This window comes from Musa acuminata, chromosome BXJ2-1, assembly GCF_036884655.1.
Source record: "Musa acuminata AAA Group cultivar baxijiao chromosome BXJ2-1, Cavendish_Baxijiao_AAA, whole genome shotgun sequence".
In the NCBI taxonomy this organism is placed as follows: Eukaryota; Viridiplantae; Streptophyta; class Magnoliopsida; order Zingiberales; family Musaceae; genus Musa; species Musa acuminata.
Window position 1 is genome coordinate 39,348,672 of NC_088338.1, and position 20,722 is coordinate 39,369,393.

The window sequence follows — 20,722 nt, forward strand, 5'->3', positions numbered from 1 at the left end:
GTCTCTTGTTGTAGAAATATCTACAGAAAGCAGCACCTCATTTTTTTTTTTTTTTTTTCGTGGGAAATGTAAAGGTCTGATATGGTGAGTCTGTTGGCATTTCATTTTTCAGATGAAGAAGATACATCAAATCCTATAATCTTGTTCTTACCCAAAGCAAAATGATGTATGATCTACAGACTTTCTCTTACCTCTTTGGTACATCATTTTATTCTGAAAAGCTGCTAAATAAATTAGAATATATTCATATGAATCTCAAGAACGGGCTAGAAAATTCAATGTGGATTCTGCTTTCGCTGCCTTCCCTTTTCTGATGTGTCCCATCATGCTTTGTTTCTTCTCTGATGTGCTTTCTGCTCCTACTTGTATTCCATGGTATTTTGGCCTTTTCTGATGTGTCCGATGCTACTTCATCTTTTCTCTGTTTTTGATCTCACTGTGTAAATAGATTTTGGATTTGATTTGCATTATGCTATTGGATTTGATTTGCATTATGCTTTTAAAAATTAAGATAAATAACATTACCTTCTACAAATCCTCGGGAACCAAATATCAAGCCAATGGAAGAGAGATATTACATGGTCCACATTAAAGCAGAATGGAAGAGATATAGCAGCAAGTCTACTTTGTAGAAGATAAAAAGTTCTCTTGGAGGAAATCTGTCATTAATTCTCGAGCTAGTAATTTACAATCTGGCAAATGGAGAAGTGGCACAGCTGATGCCACCGATGCAGTGCATTCAAAGTAATAATCAAACACCAAGAACATAACACCTCAGTAAATGACATCTGCAAGTTTCAGTTCCAGTCAAAATTCACTGGGGCTTGTAAAACAATGATTTGCTAAACGGTGCATTTCAATCTGGACAGTTCACTACCATAAACAAAGCAGCTAGAAATTGGTAGGTTATTAGCCGATCAATTGATGTTTTAGATCAGTGTAGCAGTATTACAATCCATCAGTACAACAATAATTGTTTGGGCTGGGATGACCAAACCAATTGATGTCTTGGATCAGTGTAGTAGTCTTACAATCCATCGGTACAACAATAATTGTTTGTGCTGCGATGACCAACCAGTCAAAATTTTCACACAAGTGTTTCAGTATAGTAAATGAGACTGATGCACAAAAATAAATCTGAAAAGATAAAAAGTATTTGCCGCTTGGTGTGCAACCTCCAACGGTTGTGTTCCGTGCCAGATAACCGGACAGCGATTATATTTTTGTGACAAAATTGGATGAACACTTGATGAAAGCAAAAGCACGATCCAATGGCAATTATTTGATATTGTGGTTGATATTCCTTCTAAACCTATCTATCTATGTAAGGCCAAAAGCAACCATCATTGCAGCCCCACTTTGAATGCTGAAACAAAATGACTGACTTCCAACACTTCCAACTGCATTAAGCCTTCATTGCTTCGTGTGCCGACAGTGTAGAAGCACCATCCAAGATTAGATACAGAGAGGTGGTCTTCCATGTCTGACAACATTGCTTTTTCATGAACTGTTGTGCCTTTGATGTAGAATGTACTTCACAACTTCATAAAAGGAAACAACAATTCCAACAGAAGGGCCCGCTCGTCCAACTCGAGGACCTACGCCTGTAAAGAGACCTTTGATACCTCCAGTCCTGCAATTTTTTTTAAAGAATGTCATAATTTGAGAGAAGCCAGTCATCCCATGTACATGTAAAGTGCACATGCAAGCCAGTCATCCCATGTCACTAAACATAAAAGTGGTCACTTTCTCAGCGGATGCAAAAGTTTTGAAGGACTCAAGGATTATAGAAATCTCACGACTAGCAATTTTGCCATGGATGCAAAAGAGGACCTTCCATGATGGTCTTCAATATGCATCATCTACATCACCATGTGGCACTATTTAATGAAACTAATCTTTACAAGAATGAGAGACATACCTCCAAACCTCTACCAGTGTCTGTCTTGTGGTCATATTTAGTGCTCTTGATGGGTCCTTCTGGAATGAACATCCAGATAAAAATGGTTAAGAATAAATCTTGAGAAAGGCTTTTAGTCTAATTAGTTAAGTTTGTCCATCGGTGTAAGAGGAAGAATATCCTATTTCAAAATGATCAAACAAAAATAGTCATGAGATCATACATTAAAAGGAACTTAACCTAGTTCTACTGAAGTGAGAGGAAAAGAGAAATAAGTATAGGAATTCCAATACCGAACCTCAATTTGTCTCCGTGTTTTTGCAACATCAAGAGGACATGTGGCCGCAGCAGCAATGCTTCCTGCAACAAAACCAGCTGAGAAGTTTGCCCCTAGTACACTGGCTGCATTGCCTTCCTCACCAAACAGCGACAGTAATCTTCGGCGAATCTGTAAGATAGGGTAAATCAATTATCTAACACAAGTACATGAAAAGATAGACAATTACGAAAAAGTTAAACATTTGAATCTACAAGGACCTACAAAAAATGCAGCATCAATTTGTGATGTAGAAAGAAAATTACCGGCTCAAGAGTTGACCAACATATAGCAGAAAATGGAACATCACGAGCAAGTTGTGCTCCCACACCTGTCCATAGGATGCGATAGCCCTGCACTGTTTGCAAAAATACCAGCTATTTTTTAATCATAAATAGTTTAATCACAAAAGTCAACAGGACATGAAGATGGTACAAGATTATTTAAAAAACTGATGCACGGATACATGTGATTTCGATAGGACAACGTATAGATACATAGACAAGTCAAAACCTGAAAAAAAAAAAAAAGGATATGATAACTATTACTAATACAAATAAAATATATGAAAATCTTGATAATTGTTCCAGTTTCAGAGTATGTAGTTACATTCACTATAAATAAAGAAAAAAGTCAATCAAAAGAATAGGATATGAGACAGAAACTAATAACACACTAAAAATATTGCAGATATATAAAATTATATATGAAAAGCTTGAAAACTATGATAGTGTTAAATCATAAATTTACATATTATAATATAAAATAATATACAATTAACTAACATCAACATGAAAGAGATCATTTTAATTAGCATGGCAAATCAAAGCATTCAGAAAGAATAGTAGGAAATTATAATAAGGGATGGTCATTATACAAATTCATTAATGATAATCTGATGCTTTACAACATATGATAGTCTAACTAATTACATATAGATCATATCTACAATTAAAATTTAAAAGATTATCGTCAAGTAAAACAAAGTTCTACAAAGAAGTGTCAAAAAGTACCATCCAAGTATTAAAAAGATATGTTCTTTTACTAATTAAAATTTTAAATCTTTTAAGAGAGTGTACTGTCACAGACTTAGCTGGAATTGCCTAAATCATGAGGCACCCTTGCGGCAAAGTCATGGTCTTAACTGGATTTGCCTAAGTCGTAAAGCACCCTTACACCAATGTCTCGGACTTAGCTGGGATTGCCTAAGTCATGAGGCACCTTTACGTTATCCGTCCGCAAAGGGTTAGCCTATTTGCAACCTCGCTCAGGTCCCGTAGGACCTATAAAAAAAGCAAATTGATTAGTTCGAAGCAAGCGGCGGACAAGTCCCAACTTCTCATGAAGAGGGCATCTTTATAAGCAATTCAACAAACACTCGTTGTGCAAGAGAGAAAAGAAAGGAAAGAGAAAATAAGGACTTTAGAATGCAAAACGAACAATCGCAAGTCCGCAAACGACTGCTCACGGGGTGTCGGACGCGATGGCATGTTCCCATCAACTTAACGTGCGAATTTGTGAAATTCAATCAACGCCCAACACTACCCCAAAGCCCCTTCCATCCCTATGCCACCCAGGGGGTTCCAGGGTGCTAAGATGGCTGACATTTCGCACCGCACCGTAGCCTGCAGAAAACAAGCTGTGGCACGCGAAAACGAAATCATTTTAGGACAGTTTTGCTCGGCGTGGTGAGCAGTCGCTCTGCAGCGCTGCGATCTATTCTTGCTAAAAGTTTTAAAGCAAAAACACAAAATTAAGGCAAAAGAAGCTGCCAAGCATCTGTACAAGCACGCAAAAGTGACGGACGGTTCGTCGACGGAGATGTTGCAGGTGAGCAATGACCGTTCGTGACATTCTCCCCCACTTAAACTATCGATGCCCTCATCGATGCTTGTTGGTAGGTTTTGATGACTACTTTGTGTCGTAGGGCGTCTTCAGGCTCCTAATTAGCTTATGTTCAGAGAAGCTTTTGCCACTTCACCAGGTATTCAGTTTGCTTCGCTTCGTTAGGTAGCATTGTCTTGCGATCCGCTAAAATAGTTTCGACTCACTTCTCATAGAAGGCACTGGTGGGGGGTAGTTGAGTTGGAACACTTCAAGAAGCATCTCGGCTCTCGCAAATCGAAGTAGTAGGCTTTCAAGTTGCTTGCGTGAAAGACATTGTGAATTTTAAGCTACGCCAGCAGCTGCAACTTGTAGGAAACGTTGCCTACCCTGCTGATAATTAGAAAGGGTCCTTCGTACTTGCGCACCAATCCCTTGTGCACTTTATGCCTAAAGAACTGGAGTGATGTTGGTTAGAGCTTCACCAACACCAAGTCACCTACTTTAAACTCCTGTGGTCGCCTTCCTAAGTCTGCTCACTTCATCTTTTTGGTCTTCTCCAAGTAAACCCATGCAATATCTGTATTTCGATGTCATTCTTTTGTAAAGTGATATGCTAATGGATTACTCCTAGTATAACCGATCACCAAGGTGTGAGGAGTCGACGACTGCTATCCCATAATGATCTCAAAGAGGCTCTTATTGGATGTAGCGCTTCACTGTAAGTTGTAGGAGAATTGGGCTATGTCCAATAGCTTCACCCAATCCTGTTGGTTGGAACTCACGTAGTGCCAAAGATATTACTCAAGAAGTGAATTTATTCTTTCAGTTTGGCAATCCATCTGGGGGTGAAGGCTTATGGAGAAGTATAACTTAAACCCCAACAATTTAAATAACTCGGTCCAAAATCGTCCCAAGAACCGTGCATCTGGATTATTGATGATATTGTGCAGAACTCCCCAATACTTCACCACATTCTTCATCATCGACTTGGCCGCCTCTTCTGCTGAACAGTGTAGGGGTGCAGCAATGAATGTTACATACTTTGAAAACCGATCGACCACCACGAGTATCGAATCGAGTGATATTGTGCAGGACTCCCTAATACTTCATCACATTCTTCATCATCGACTTGGCTGCCTCCTCTACTGAACAGTGTAAGGGTGCATCAATGAATGTTACATACTTTAAAAACCGATCGACCACCACGAGTATCGAATCGAGTCCCTATAACATCCCCAATTTTTTTAAAATTTTGTAAATGCTTGTTTGTAAATATGACGATTAGCTAATAATTATTTTATATTAAATAATTTTATATTAGAAGTTTAAAAAAAAAAATAAATGACATGTGTCACTAACTAACCTAAGTATGGTGCCACCCATGTTGGTTCTATGGATGACCCATAAGTCTGTTTCATGCATGCTTGCCACTATGCAACCCTTGTATTAGCCAAACCTAAGTAATTATATGAGAGATTAAAGGAAAACTTAACAAAGGAGGGATACTTCCTGTAGCCAACGTGGGGAAGAGGATTTGAAGAAGAAGAAGAAGAAGAAGAAGAAGCTTTGCTTGAGGTTTTGCATCAATTTCTCCACATTTGGGAATCAAACTTGTCTAAGGCAAGTGTTCTAACCCCATCCCACAGTAATCCTAATCTATGTTTTCATTTTAATTCTACATAATTCGAAAGATTTCAGCTTAGCACCATACCTTTCTTTCGTTTTGATACAAAGCCATGAATCTGTAATTTTTCGGTAATCTGACCTCTATGCATTGTTTCAGACCTAAATTTTAGCACTAAACTCTGATTTAGGCAAAACCTAATCCATTTGAAAGTAGACTCAAAGATCTTTATTTTGATACCTAGATTGAATGATTTGGAGTTTAAATGCCTACTAAGACTTCTGTTTCAATTAACCCTATAGATTCTGCAAAACAAGGATTGTAATTTCTGACCTCTTGTTGCTTAATTGCTTATAACTTTCTGCTGGGAACTCAGATTCATGCAAAGTATGATTTATTAGAAACTAGACTCAAAATTCTTTCTGTGCTTACCTGATTTGAAATTTTTAGAGTACAATTACAAACTGAAACATCCGGTTTCATCGACCCTGTGGATTCAGTAAAACAGAGTTGATGTTTTCAGACCTTTCGCTACGAAATTATTTGTAACTCCCTATTGTAAACTCCAATTCATGCAAAACTTGATTTACCTAAAACTAGATATTTTAGATTGACACATCTTTCGAATGACACCTATTTTGTATAAATTGGAGCATAATTGATTATCCAAATAATTCATAAAATATGCCTCTCAAATTCTGCCAGAATCGAGCTTTCATCGATTTCGCCTCTTCTTGTTTCTTCTCTTTGGAAATCGATTTCAGCCAACATCCTTACTTCAGTTGAGCTTTACATTATTGCTTTAAATTCATGTATACTCTTGTCCTTCAATTATTTGTATACCTGTATCTATCATGTAAAGTTCAAGTTTGTATCGCAATGTTTCGTATAGGCACATGCATTCCGTTGTTTCACATGTGTTTCCGATATGTGTCAACTTTATTGTTCACAATACCCCTTTTGTACTCTGGTGTTTGTGGGATTATTTGGATCTTTGCCATAAATGGTAAAGGGATTATCTGGACCTTTGCCAGAAATGGTAAAGGGTATATGTTTAGAGCCCGCGATGCTCTACCGGCCCCCTTTGGCTTTATCCAGACGTAGATGGATAACGCTCCCAGATGTGGGAGATTATGTTTAGGATCTCACTTCACCTTCTATCTGTTTGATATAATATCCAGAGCTTCGATTATGTGCTTTGGATAAGAATGAAATGTATGCAATGTCAAATGCGACGTTTGAGCTTCTGTTTCGTATTTGTTCTTTGATATGTTCCAAAATGCTATATGCTCCGAAATGTTTCATTTGTTATTGATATGCTCCGAAATGCTTCCTATGCTATTGATATACTCCGAAATGCTTCATATGTCAATGATATGTTCCGAAGCATTTCATCTGTCATTGATATGTTCCGAAATATTTCATCTACCATTGTTATGCTCCAATTAGCCCTTACTCCATTGTTATGAACAAAACATGTTTCAAACAATACGTCATTGTAATTATGCATACGCCGAGTGGCTATCTTTGAATCTTGTATCTTTGCCTTGTATTTTGGTACCTTATTTGTTTGAAACTGTCCTCTTTCGTCATGTATATGTTAGTCGCTTGCTGAGCTCTATGTGCTCACTCCGTTGCTAATAATTTTTTTTAGAATAGCTTGTCGCTTGCTAAAATGTTTAAATTGGGCTAAGGTAGTGGAAAGCTAGAAGACTTTGGGCAAACCTTTATTGGACAATATGTTTTTATTGTGTAAGTATACTTGGTATCTAATGGAATGTTTATGATAAATATGAACTAATGAGTTTTGTAAATGTTTGAAAAGTACCTCTCATGTCAGGATTTTGGGAATGTTAAGTTAAAATTGTGTAATGATATAAACATATGGTACATATTGGTTTTGTGATTGTATAGATTTCCACAACTATGGATTTATGATGTGGTTATGGTTTAGTTGAATTGGCTTTGGATTTTATGAATCATTAAGTGATATGATGTATGATTATAAACTGTACAGGTTTTGTGAATTATGAAATTATGGATGTGAATTACTTGAATGTTTTCTTAGTATCCTCAAATGTGTGTTTGGATCCTGGATTGTTTGTTGAATTCTAATATTATCAGTTTTGAGTTAGGTTCACACCTTCTGAATGAGAATTAAATTTAAGGGGCGTGACAGTCCCCCTACTGCCGACAAGCTTGATATGAAGTCCAAGGAAATGCTCTCCCACAACCTTTCTGGTACGGGCAACGACTCCAAAAGTCTCACTGGCTTCCGCTATTCTACCTTATCTTATTGGCAAGTAAGGCACGTTCAAACATATTCCTCTATATCAGTCTCCATCTTCGACCAATAAAAGGCCATCTCCAAGAGAGCCAACGTTCGATAAATACCCAGATGTCCAGCCCAAAGGGAATCGTGACACTCTCTTAAGAGTTCATGCCTCAAATTGTCCGCTCGAGGAACATAAACTCTATTCCCTTTAGTGTAGACGAGTCCCTCCTAAACCCAAAATCGTCATGTCTTTCCCTCTTCGATTAGTTACATCAGGGTTACTGCCCGAAGATCACTGCACAGTCTATTCTCGATCCTGGAAAGAAAGTTGGAGTGCAACTGACTTGCTTAGCCTTCGCCTTCCAACTGCATGGCATTCACTAGCTCCACTTTCCGGCTCAAAGCATCGACCACGACATTTGCTCCTTCAGGCTTATACTCTATTACCACATCAAACTCAGCCAGGAAGCCCTACCATCGTGCTTGCTTTGGGAAGAGTTTCTTTTAAGTTTGAAAGTAACTCATTGCAATATTGTCATCCTTAGCACAAATCACGATCCAAGAAGGTAATGATGCCAAACGCTCAGTGATTTAAAAAGCGCTAGGCGCCAAAAGGCGCCAAGGTCCACAAACGCCCGAGGCGCTAGGCGCTCGCCCGAGCGAAGCGAGGCGCTAAAATATAAAAATATATAATATAATTAATAATTTCAAATAAATAAAAATTAACAACATTAAAATCAAAATAATATATTATTAATCTATTAACAGAAAATTAATCATTTCAAAATTCAAATAAACTTAATATTAAGAATATACTGTATACTAAGCCTGATGGAGAAACGAGGAAGCAGCGGCGAGCGGCGGCAACAGCAGCGGCGAGTGGCGGCAGTAGCAGCGGCGAGCGACGGCAACAGCAGCGGCGAGCGGCGGCAGCGGGAAAGGGAAAGGGAGCGGAAGGCACGAGCAGCGGGAGGGCTCGCGGGAGGCGCAAGCAGCAGGAGGGCTCGAGGGAGGCGCGAGCAGCGGGAAGGCTCGCAGGAGGGCTCGCAGGAGGCACGAGCAGCGAAAGGGCTCGCGGGAGGCGCGAGCAGCGGGAAGGCTCGCGGGAGGCGCGAGCAGCGACAGCGGGAGCAAGAGCGACGAGCAGCGAGATCGCGATCGGGATCGGGATCGGGATCGACAGCAGGTTAGGGTTGGGTAAGGGTTAGGGTTGGGGTTATATCGGTTTAGTTGGTTCGATTGAACCAACTAACAACCGAACCAGGACCGAACCAGACCTAAAATTCTGGTTCGGTCGCCTTGGTTTACCCAGGCGCTCGCCCGAAGCGCCCAGCGCCTGGGCTCGGGCGAGCGCCCAGGCGGCGCCTGTTTGAAGCGTGCCGCCTGGGACATTAGCGAGGCGCTCGGGCCTCGCCTCGCCCGAGCGCCTTTTTCAATCACTGCAAACGCTTAGACAGTCGACCACCGCTGTCATCTCCTTCTCGTGCACCACATACCATCGCTCGATCTCGTTGAGCTTGCAGCTCTCGTAGGCCACCGGGTGACCCTCCTACATGAGTAATCCTCCAATAACGAAATCTGAAGCATTCATATGGACTTTGAAGGGCTTCCCATAGTCAAACAATTTGAGTACCGGTTCTTCCAACACAGTAGCCTTTAGGTCTTCGAATGTCGCTTCACATTGGTCTGGCCATCGCCAAGGCTATTCCTTCTTCAACAACTCCGTCAATGGAGTTGCGCACTTCGAGTACCCAACTATGAAGCACCGATAATAATTGACAAAACGAAGGAAGGATCTCAGCTTCGGTACCTTCTTTGGTGTTCATCATTCCGCCACAGCTTGCACCTTTGATTTATCCATCCGAATGGGCGACGATTCGATGTCCCAAGAACAAAATCTCCGTATGAGCAAAGTAACACTTCTCCCTTTTCACGAACAAAGTGTTCTCCCTAAGAACCTTGAAAATTGTTCGAAGGTACTCGACATGCTCCTCGAGCGTTTGGCTGTAAACAACGATGTCATTTAGGTAGATGACCAAAAACTTGTCTAAGTACTTCTTGAATAGTTGGTTCATGAGAGTGCAGAATGTGACCGGAGCGTTGGCTAAGCCGAAAGGCATCACCAAGAACTCGAACGCTCCATACCTGATCACACAGGTAGTCTTCACTTCATCGCCTTCAGCAATGCGGACATGCTAGTAACCCGACCGAAGGCCGAAAGGCTTTGCCCAGTTGGTCGAATAAGTCTGCGATGAGCGGAATGAGATACTTGTTCTTCACCGCCACCTTGTTTAAGGCCCGATAGTCGACACATAATCGGAGGCTCCTATCTTGTTTCTTTTGGATACTTGTTTTTCACCGTCACCTTGTTTAAGGCTCGATGGTCGACGCATAATCGAAGGCTCCTATCTTGTTTCTTCTGGAAAAGGATTAGAGCTCCAAATGGTGCTTTAGAATTGCGGATGAGACCACTGCTTAGCATTCATCTAACTGCTTCCTGAACTTTGCCAACTCTGGAGGAGCCATGCAGTATAGTGGTTTCGCTGGAGCCTTCACTCCCGGCTCCAGCTTGATATGATGATCCACGCCTATACATGACGATAGAGTTTTCAACAACTCAGGTGGCATGACGCCTATGAACTCTTTCAAAACGTTCGCCACCATAGCAGGTTCATGAATGGCCTCCACGTCAAGTTGCTCTAGCTTTATAACGACCACAAAAGTAAATTCTCCTTTTTGTACCCCGTTTTTCAGTTATAATACCAATATTTATTATGGGTCCTTGGTTCCTCCTTGAGAAACTAGAACCACGCAGGGATCGTCACCTCCTATTAGGCATAGGGAGTTTAGGAACAACATTGGCACCAACTTCGTCGTGTGCATGAACTTCATTCCGAGAATTACTTAGAAGTCGTCCACTAGCATCACTATCATGTTTGTGCTTCCGCTCCATGCCCTGATCTTGATGGGTATTGCCTTTACCAGCCCGGAGATCCGCTCAGCCTCTAAGTTTATTGCCTTAATCCGACTTGGGTTCTTCTCCAAGTTTAGCCCAAGTTGCCTAGCTTCTCGGTCAATAATGAAATTATGGGTAACACCCGTGTCCACCATCGCACGGGTTGTTCGGCCATTTAGCTTGATGTCCACGTACATCAGCTCGCTACTCCCTGCTTTCTGCAGCTTCATCTTCATGTTCTCCCCCACTTGACCCCACAACGCATTCAACAAACGTATTGCTCCTATTCGGGGTCCTTGCGACTCCTCATCGTCATTGTTGGATTCCGAACTACTCGAACTAAGGGCAACGGCCTTGCCCTTGTCCGATCTGGGGGGATGGATTTATGTTGTTAAGGCATTGAGTGCTTGTTTTTGTGGGCACTCCCTCACCATGTGTGGTCCTCTACACAAGAAGCATCCGTCAGGTTTTGAGGCCTTGCCTTTTGAGCTTGATCGTTTGTGGAAACTCCTTTTCCTTTGCTCACCCCCAGACTCCTTCACTCGGGAATATTTGTGTGGGCAATTTCTCGAAGATTGTTTCTTCTTCCCCGAATCCTCCGAGAAAACAAAGTCAATGAGCCTTTCCGCGACTGCAATTGCCCCGATCACATCGGTAACATTCCTTCGATGCAATTCCTGTTGTGCCCACGGCTTCAAGCCATCGAGGAAGCTGAAAGCTTATCCTTCTCGGACGTATCCTATATGTCTAGTATCATTGTAGAAAATTGCTTTACGTAGTCCCGAATGGAAGTACTTTGGCAGAGTTGTCTCAGCTTCCTTCTTGTGACGAACTCCGTGTTCTCAGGTAGGAATTGAGTTCTTAACTCTCGCTTCAAGTCCTCCCATGTGTCCACTCGACACTAACCTTGTTGGATCTCTTTCTAACGTGTTCGCCACCAAAGTTTTGCATCCTCATTCAGATACATGGTTGCTATCAAAGCTTTGGTATCTTCAGAATCAGGCCTTGTAGTTCGAAAGTACTATTCCATGTCAAACAGGTAATTCTTGATCTCCTTTGCATCCTTGGCACCCTCGTAGCAATGCGGCTCGGGTGCCCTTAAGTTCTGTGGCGGAACAACACGGGTGTTGTTCCCTGCCGCATTAAGAGCCTTTATGAGCAATGTCACCCTGGACGTGAGTTCCGCCACGACTTCGTGCAGATATTGCACGGAGTCTTTGGTGTCTTCCGTCAATCGATCGACTAGGGACTCGACCTTGTCGATCCGAGATTCAACTTCTTCTTGCGAGTTCTCTACCCCAAGAAGCCTTCATTGGCCTTGGTATAGTTCCTCCAAACTAGCATCAAGAATGTCAAAGCGGGTTTCCGTAGCTGTAAGTCTCCTTGTAGCTTCTTTTCCCGGTTGGCACTCCAGATTACGCCTCCTCTGCTCGTGGAGAATAGCCAACTTCTCGCTCGTCTTGTTCGTTGTCGTGCTCCTCCTAAGCGGCTCCAACAGCTTGAGAGCGAGTTTACACTTGTAGCCTATCTACGATTGCTTGGGGAAAAGGTCCGACTTGCCCCATCTTGCTCGATTCGCCATGATGCTTCGTCATGGCGAGATTGCGAAACCTTTTCGTTGTTTGCTCGAGTAGTTTGCCCACTTTGATACCATAATGTCACGGACTTAGCTGGAATCGCCTAAGTCGTGAGGCACCCTTGCAGCAAAGTCATAGACTTAGCTAGAGTTGCCTAAATAATGAAGCACCCTTGCACCAATGTCTCGGATTTAGCTGGGATTGCCTAAGTCATGAGGCGCCCTTGCGTTATCCGTCCGCAAAGGGTCAGCCTATTTGCAACCTCGCTCAGATCCCGTAGGACTTGTAAAAGGAGCAAATTAATTAATTTGAAAGTGAGTGGCGAACAAGTCCCAACGTCTCACGAAGAGGAGAACTTTACAAGCAATTCGGCAAACACTCGATGTGCAAGAAAGAAAAGAGAGGACAGAGAAAACAAGGACTTTAAAAGACAAAACGAGCAGTCGCAAGTCCGCAAACGACTGCTCACCGGGTGTCGGGCACGATGACAAGTTCCCATCAACTTAACGTGCGAACTTGTGAAATCCAATCAACGCCCAACACTACCCCAAAGCCCCATCCACCCCTGTGCCACCCGAGGGGTTCCAAGGTGCTGAGATGGTTGACGTTTTACACTGCACCGCAACCTACAGAAAATAAACCATGGCACACGAAAACGGAGCCATTTTGGGGCGATTTTGCCTGGCATGGTGAGCAGTCGCTCTGCAACGCTGCGATCTGTTCTTGCTTATAGTTTTCAAGCAAAAACACACAAAACCAAGTCAAAACATGCTACCAAACATCTATACAAGCACGCAAAAACGACGGATGGTTCATTGACGAAGATGTTGTGGGTGCGCAATGACCATTCGTGATAGTACGGTATGTCTTTAAATGTACCTCAAAAGCATTGTATCTATTACATATCCAAATACAAATACGACAAGAAATTTGAAGCATTCATCTTTTATAGTTTAAAATTGATATTATAGGTTCAGTTTCTGGTTTCCTACATCTGGCACAAGATGAAAGAAATGCTACATGATTCTGTAACCAAGTAGACATGATTTATGTAGGGAAAAGTCATAAAGCAGGCTAGCTTATAGTATCAACCTCTTGGTAAGACTTAAACAGTAAAAGGAGTAGAAGAAGCTATCAACTAACACTTATGATGGTTGAGTAGGAAAATGTCATAAAGCAAGCTAGCTTACAGAATAGATCTCTTGAAAGGACTTCGACATTAAAAGGAGTAATAGAAGCTATCGACTTACAGTTATGATTGTTATTGGTACTCCTAAGAGATGATAGAACATCAAGTAATGTTTTCCACATTCCCGGGGGCTTTGCTCCGATTTGCAATTCTTTATATGCCTGTTATTGTCACTAATTAATTTTTCAATATAATATTTTTGAAGTTGAATTTGTAAAACAAAAGGAAACAGATCATGATGCTGATATATAGCTAACACAGACAATTTTCAATAATAGGTTTCTGATTCCAGCTAAGAACATTGTACATAACAAGGTAGAGTCAATTTATTATTTGGACATGAATTATGATGGTTCGTATTTGGCTATCTTTTCTTATACTATATAAGAACCCACACAAAAGTGTCATCAAATATAGCTATAATAAACTATGCTAATCAATATGTGCCACTACTAAAGTATTCATTATATATTACTCGTTCAACAACAAGGTTGGAACCAATGACATTGCAGACATGATTTTAGGGAATATTGGTATGTTGGTGAACCTGTATGCTTCAAATACAATAAGAAAGGATGGGGTGGGTCCTAGAAATGTGGGGTCTGGTGATAGTTAATATACAAAGCCTTTCCCATATCTGCAAAAGGTGTTTCGATAACTCAAACCTAGTCACCCCGCTTTTTAAAAACCAACCTTATCATGATGCGAAGGACTGCACTCATGCCTTAGATACAATAGACCCGCAAAAACAAGCATTATCTCATTATTATCACAATCTTTGATTGTTGAATGAATGTGCTTCTGAAATGGAACTGGAAGATGACCTGAATCTCTAACGGAACGTGTTCCATGCTTACATCAAAATCTATTCATGGTATATCTTGTTCAAAGATATGTCTGCGCTATCTCTTACTAACCACAAAAATAACAATAAAATTTTGGTTGGATATGTACCAACTTGAATCACACATTAAGCATCCTTTAACCTGCCTAATAGACATATTTTGCATGTCTCATAAGACCTTTTAACAGTTCTTATACATTTAATTGTTCACAATGAATCAGCTCACTAGATGCAATATTAATACATAATGCATAATGCAATATTTTACTGAGATCTATAACTTCTAGCATAGTTGTGCGTCTCTAGTGTCTTCATACTGTATTTTAGAAGAAAAAAATGTTAGAAGTTTTTCTATTGCATAAACCTATTCTGGACTGAAGTACCAGATGAGTTCTTCAAATTGGAAGTCAACCGTAAAATACATGCCGGGAAAATAATAAATAAAGATATGTTAATAGGATAAAGGACCAAGATTTTAGATACAGGCTAAATAAATAAGTTAACAATAATAAGGTACATTTAATAAAATTCAAAAACTAACAAGCTGACATGGCCCATAAGAAATCATTAACAAGCAAATATAAGGCTACCTGCATACGTGTTCTTGCTAGCTCGATAGGTGAACAAGCAACACATGCCAATGAGCGTGCAAATGAGCCTGCAAATAGAGGGGCATAAGGTGTCAACGTTGGAGCATTGCAGGCTGTGAACTCCTCAATCCAATTGCGGAATATGTCATAACAAGGTAAGTATATTCCTACCTGCATGAAAAATTCTCAAAGGTATCAAAAAACCAGTTTCAAATAAAAAAGTTCCAGTTTGTAATCTGGGTTCATACCAATAGAATTTAATTAATGAAAATTTTCAAACATGGTGTCAGTTTTTGTCAGATTTCCTACTTAAACAATATTCCAATTTCACTGGGATAACCGGTAATGGATTACGATTATCCATAATAAGATAATTTCTTTTGTTCCCTGCATACTATCTTAATTCTACTTGATCCAAGTCCCCAACAAAAAGTACTATATAACCTTCCTACCTACTAATATATACTTTTTTGAAAAAAAATTGAGTGCTTTTTAGGACTTATTTTCGAGGACCAAAAGATAATAAACAAAAATACATCCTTGAATCATTCAGCACATCATCAGGAATTTAGGATTCTTTAATGGTAAAGCTAATTGGTGTGGAAGATAACAGAAAGTAGAAAAAACTAAATTGGCTCAATAGGCCTCGAGTCTAATCAAATCCAAAACTCAAATTGGATTCAGTTTCACCTGACCTATCCTATTTTGAAATTTGAAAGATATCATCCTTGACGTATATACTAGGAATTCAATACCAATACTACACCTTGTGTTGGTCGTTCATTGAATTTATATAGTGCATCAGGCAGTATACCAGCCATAACTGATATAAGAAAAAAGGAACAAGAGGAAAAAGGTGGAAAAAGAAAAAGAAAAAAGACAAGAGAGGGACAAAGAGGATAAGTAAAGAAAAAGAAAAAAGACAAGAGAGGGACAAAACTATAATATTTTTTTTTTCAATTCCTCTAGGTTAACCTAGGTGGATATGAATCAATTACAATTGAAATGTGAAGCCTCAATGATGGAGCAATAAGTGCTCCACGGTCTTCCGAAAAGAGTCCTTGTAGTAATCTTTAGAAAGTTTTCTAGAATGAGAATATCATGAAAGTAAGACACCCATGTGAATTTTGGTCTAGCCTAGTCACTTTAGATGGATCAGAAACTTGTTTGAAATGGATTAGTCAACCTATAATGAGGAGATATAATATCAACATTTGGAAAATAGTAAACTCTTTTACAATTATCCTTATTGATTATAGTTGATTCACAAACATACCTACAGAAAGATACAAAATCTTAAATACCAAGTTATTGTTTTAAATCAATTCCAAGAAAAACACAACTATTGCATATAAGGACCACAAATCTTAGAAGGCAAAACAATACCAAAATCAGAAAAGAATGGTAAACTTCAAAGCTAGGTAAATTAGCAACCTTTTCGCCTATCAGCCAATGGAATAGTAAAAAATGCTCGATGGAATATAAAAGATAAAGAAATCCAAAGTTTGTAGATGTGGTATCACAAAGTTGTGTGCTTACTAGACAATAAGCATGAAATGGTACCCCAGTATCTTTGACCATTGCAAGAATATATAAGAGGAATTTGTCGGGACTAATCTAATGTTAGAATCTCTCCATTGTACATCCACATTAAAGAAAAACACTGGAAAAAATTTGCTTGTAGTTTATAACATTATTACATATACAGATCAACTTTGCAAATAAACCATCTTTACTATATGAAATCGCTGTAAGTAGGCCATGTGATAAACAAGTTCTTAGATAAAAGCAAAAGAAGAATCACAACAACATCAAGAATAAATATGCTGCCATGGGAAGTGGAAGTGACAACTAACAGTTGGTACAGCCAATGCTAATCCTGCATTTGTACCCCTCCACAATCTAACAAAGCCTTCCTGCAGATTTTCAACATTAAGATAGAGATATTCAAAGTTGGATCATTGCAGCAATTAAAACAGTTATCATTTATATCCACTAAGCTAGAATACTTACTTGTCTAACAACTTTATATATAACATCTGCTGTTCCCTTGTAGTGAAAACATTCAGGAGGGCAAACTGGTTCAGTACCAAAAACTGCAGCACGAGTGCATGATGGGGAGCATCTGAAATCCGAAATCATCTGGGAGAATTATCAACATCATATCAGCCACAAAATATAAGGTGAAAAGGAGAACACATAAATCAACAATAAAAGAAGGTCAGACAGTCTGAAGACAATCTTTTCTAGGAAAAAGTTAAATGAGAATCTATAATATAATTTAGCAATTACAATCTCAACTCTAAAAATTTTTTGTAGGATCCTTCATGACAAAAATACTATTTAGGCTCTCTAGAAATAGCATGTCCGAATGATTTTTATTTTCCCAAAAACCAACTAAAGGTCAATGCTATTCTTGTAAAAAAAATTCATAAAACATTTTTCTATTCCCTTTTTAGGTCAACCGATATAGGTAGAGACACATAAATACTCCTCGGGCGCTAGGCGCTCGCCCAGGCGCTCGCCCGAGCAAAGAGATGCGCTAAAATATAAAAATATATAATATAATTAATTAATATAATTATTTAAAATTTTAAATAAAAATATGCTAATTTAAATAAAAATTCTAGTCGCGAGCAGAGGGAAGGCTCGTGGGAGGGCTCGCGAGAGGCGCGAGCAGCGGGAGTCGCGAGCAGCGGGAGGGCTCGCGGGAGGCGCGAGCAGGGAGTCGCGAGCAGAGGGAAGGCTCGCGGGAGGGCTCGCGAGAGGCGCGAGCAGCAGGAGGGCTCGCAGGAGTCGCGAGCAGCGGGAGGCGCGAGCAGCTGGAGGGCTCGCGGGAGGCGCGAGCAGCGGGAGTCGCGAGCAGAGGGAAGGCTCGCGGGAGGGCTCGCGGGAGTCGCGAGCAGCAGGAGGGCTCGCGGGAGGCGCGAGCAGCTGGAGGGCTCGCGTGAGGCGCGAGCAGCGGCAGCGGGAGCAGGAGCGACGAGCAGCGAGATCGGGAGCGGCAGCGGCAGCGGGTTAGGGTTGGGTAAGGGTTATATCGGTTTAGTTGGTTCGATTGAACCAACTAACAACCGAACCAGGACCGAACCAGACCTAAAATCTTGGTTCGATCACTTGGTTTACCTAGGCGCTCGCCCGAAGCGCCCAGCGCCTGGGCTTGGGCGAGCGCCCAGGCGGCGCCTGTTTGAAGCGCGCCGCCTGGGACATTAGCGAGGCGCTCGGGCCTCGCCTCGCCTAGCCCGAGCGCCTAGGCGAGCACCCGAGCGCCTCTTTCAATCACTGCTCCTCGGCAGCATTCATGTTGTCAATTCATGGAACAAAGATGTCCACAAGAAAACAGCAAATGAACCACATCAAATCATCAATATAACATCAAATTAGTATTCAAATCCTAGAAGAAGTATCTGATGCTAGTTCTAACTTTCAATACATTTAATATGAACAGACTTAAGCCATGATATGTGATAGCCAATTCTTATTAAAAGTTTGCTAAATATTGACTAAAAACATAACATGTATAATACATCAGGCAACCAAATTGTCTCAAACAAGATCCTAAACTAAGAGAAATCTCTAGCAGTTGCCAACTACAGTCATCAACCCTACAATAAAAGAACCACTAAGAAGTGAAAGGTCTGCTATGAAGTTCAAGCCAGTAAGTAATGATGTTCTTCCAATATCAACACTCTTCACTTATGACCAAGATAAGGTGTCCGGCATCTTCCCACAAGACTCGAATTTCAGTGCATTCTGAAGTTGTTAAACTTCTCTTTGATTAAGAATGAGAATGAGCAGCTCTAGTCGTATGCAAGCAGCAAAATTAATTGATCGAGTTGAAGGCAATGCTACTAGTCACCTTCCAAATATCAGTCTATCCTAGATAGACATATTCAAGAATGAAAGTGCCTACCACTGAACGATCATCTCCTGTTAACAGTAGCCTTGGAAAATAGGTAATACCGTACCGTGCTTGGGCCAAGGGACGCCATTTGTCTTCCATATGGATGCTGCAAAGGATAGTATGCAACTCCAGCTGCCTGCGCCTGCAACCTTGTCTGCGATTATGAGGTACGACAGTTTCAGGATCCAGAAAAATCCAGAAGGAAAGAACCTTTTTTTTTTTTGCACTAGAAACTCGATTTCAAATGATCCAGAAATAAAAGATGTGAGATGCAATTGCAGTGAGGAAAAAGAAACGACGTCAAATGCTAGTTGACACAGGATAACAAAGAACATGGCAAAAAAAAAAAAAAAAGCCAAGAGTCACCTTTGCGACGTCGAGGGGATTCACGAGGACGGCGGAGACCACGGCGGCCCCCGCCGCGGACAGCGCCCTCTCCCCGAAGCCCGTGGAGGGGTCGGGAGAAGAGGATATGATCTGAGGGGATGAAGAAGACGACGACGGCGACGACCGCAACGAGGAGGAAGAGGCATCGGACTTGGGAGAACCAGGGGAGGAGGAGGCCCCGTCGAGGTCTACTCTGGTGGCGGCCGCGATCCACTTAGGCAAGCCATGCCTCGAGCAACCCACCATTTCCAACTTCACACCTCTCTCTCTCTCTCTCTCTCTCTCGGTGAGATCCACTTACAACCCTAGAAAAGACGAAATGGGAGACCAAAAAAAGGATCAAAGAACTGAAAAAGAGAAGACCCAAAACTCTATAAATATCGTTTTAAATTAAGTTTAGTATAATAATCCTTTAAAACTAAAAACTAAAATTATTATCCTACAATAATATTAATAGAAACTTTTGCTTGTATTAATATTTTAATTATATTCTAAGTATTTTGTTTTTAAATATATATATATTAAATTCAGGTAAATAAATTTTAAGATCTTAAATATTAAAACTTTCATATATGTCACTCTTGTTTAAACTCAAGAAAACTAATATTAATCATTATTATCATATTTTTTTTAGAAATAAAACATAAAGTGTTGTTTGACCCTTTATATATCCTTTTGAAATGGGTATCAGTTTGTATAATGATCAACTACTTGTTAGTTTTCCAACTTTGTAGGAATAATTATATATATATATATATATATATATGTCAAGGAAGGAGGCGGAGAACGGGCCAAGTCAGCCGGCTTCTAGAATGTGGGCACAGCCGATCGAGTGGCTCGGCAGGGGCGTCGGCTCAGACGGAGACCAGCACATCCAATCATCAGTTGCCACGTCAACAAGGAAAAAAGGAACTCCGTCCAATGACTTCGACCTCTGTTTTCACCGCTTATTTGCGTTAGGTGCCAAAAACACAAATCACAAAATCAATTTTGTGATTCAAGAAATAAAATCGTAAAAATCATTTTTCTTTTTTTCCTGAAAGAATGCTGCTTCCAACATGTATATAATATATTCATTCTAAATGCAAAAAAAATAAATATCATGAACTATTTTTAAGCAATTTTTTTATATCTAATCATTCAATAAGAACGATATAGTGTGCTGAAGAACAGCTCAATTTTTTTATATCTAATCATTCAATTTTTTTATAAATCAACAAACGATATAGCGTGCTGAAGAACAGCTCAAGTTTACTGTTACCGGTCCGAGAGTACTGTAGCAGTACACTGTAACACTGTATCAGTGCTACAGTACTCGGTACACCCAGATGTA

The 20,722-nt window shown here is 40.4% G+C and overlaps 1 protein-coding gene across 1 annotated transcript; it reads right to left on the reverse strand.

The window, feature by feature from the left end:
- Window positions 1-892: 892 nt before the first annotated feature.
- Window positions 893-19,731, reverse strand: LOC135599189 (mitochondrial carrier protein MTM1-like). The gene is made up of 10 exons (XM_065094034.1): window positions 19,369-19,731; window positions 19,067-19,156; window positions 17,112-17,240; window positions 16,955-17,014; window positions 15,099-15,269; window positions 13,726-13,825; window positions 2,483-2,574; window positions 2,199-2,348; window positions 1,922-1,980; window positions 893-1,633 (listed from the first exon to the last, which is right to left on the reverse strand). The coding sequence occupies exons 1-10, from the start codon at window positions 19,633-19,635 to the stop codon at window positions 1,501-1,503; spliced, it is 1,251 nt and encodes a 416-aa protein (XP_064950106.1). The 5' UTR covers window positions 19,636-19,731; the 3' UTR covers window positions 893-1,500.
- Between the last annotated feature and the right edge of the window lie 991 nt (window positions 19,732-20,722).

What these genes read in the sequence shown, in the direction of transcription:
- LOC135599189 (XM_065094034.1), bottom strand. Translation starts at nt 19,635, where the DNA reads ATGGTGGGTTGCTCGAGGCATGGCTTGCCTAAGTGGATCGCGGCCGCC. An exon ending in TAGCAAGAACACGTATGCAG is followed by an intron (nt 13,826 to 15,098) that starts GTAGCCTTATAT and finishes TGACAATAACAG; the next exon opens with GCATATAAAGAATTGCAAAT. An exon ending in TACCAATAACAATCATAACT is followed by an intron (nt 2,575 to 13,725) that starts GTAAGTCGATAG and finishes TTTTGCAAACAG; the next exon opens with TGCAGGGCTATCGCATCCTA.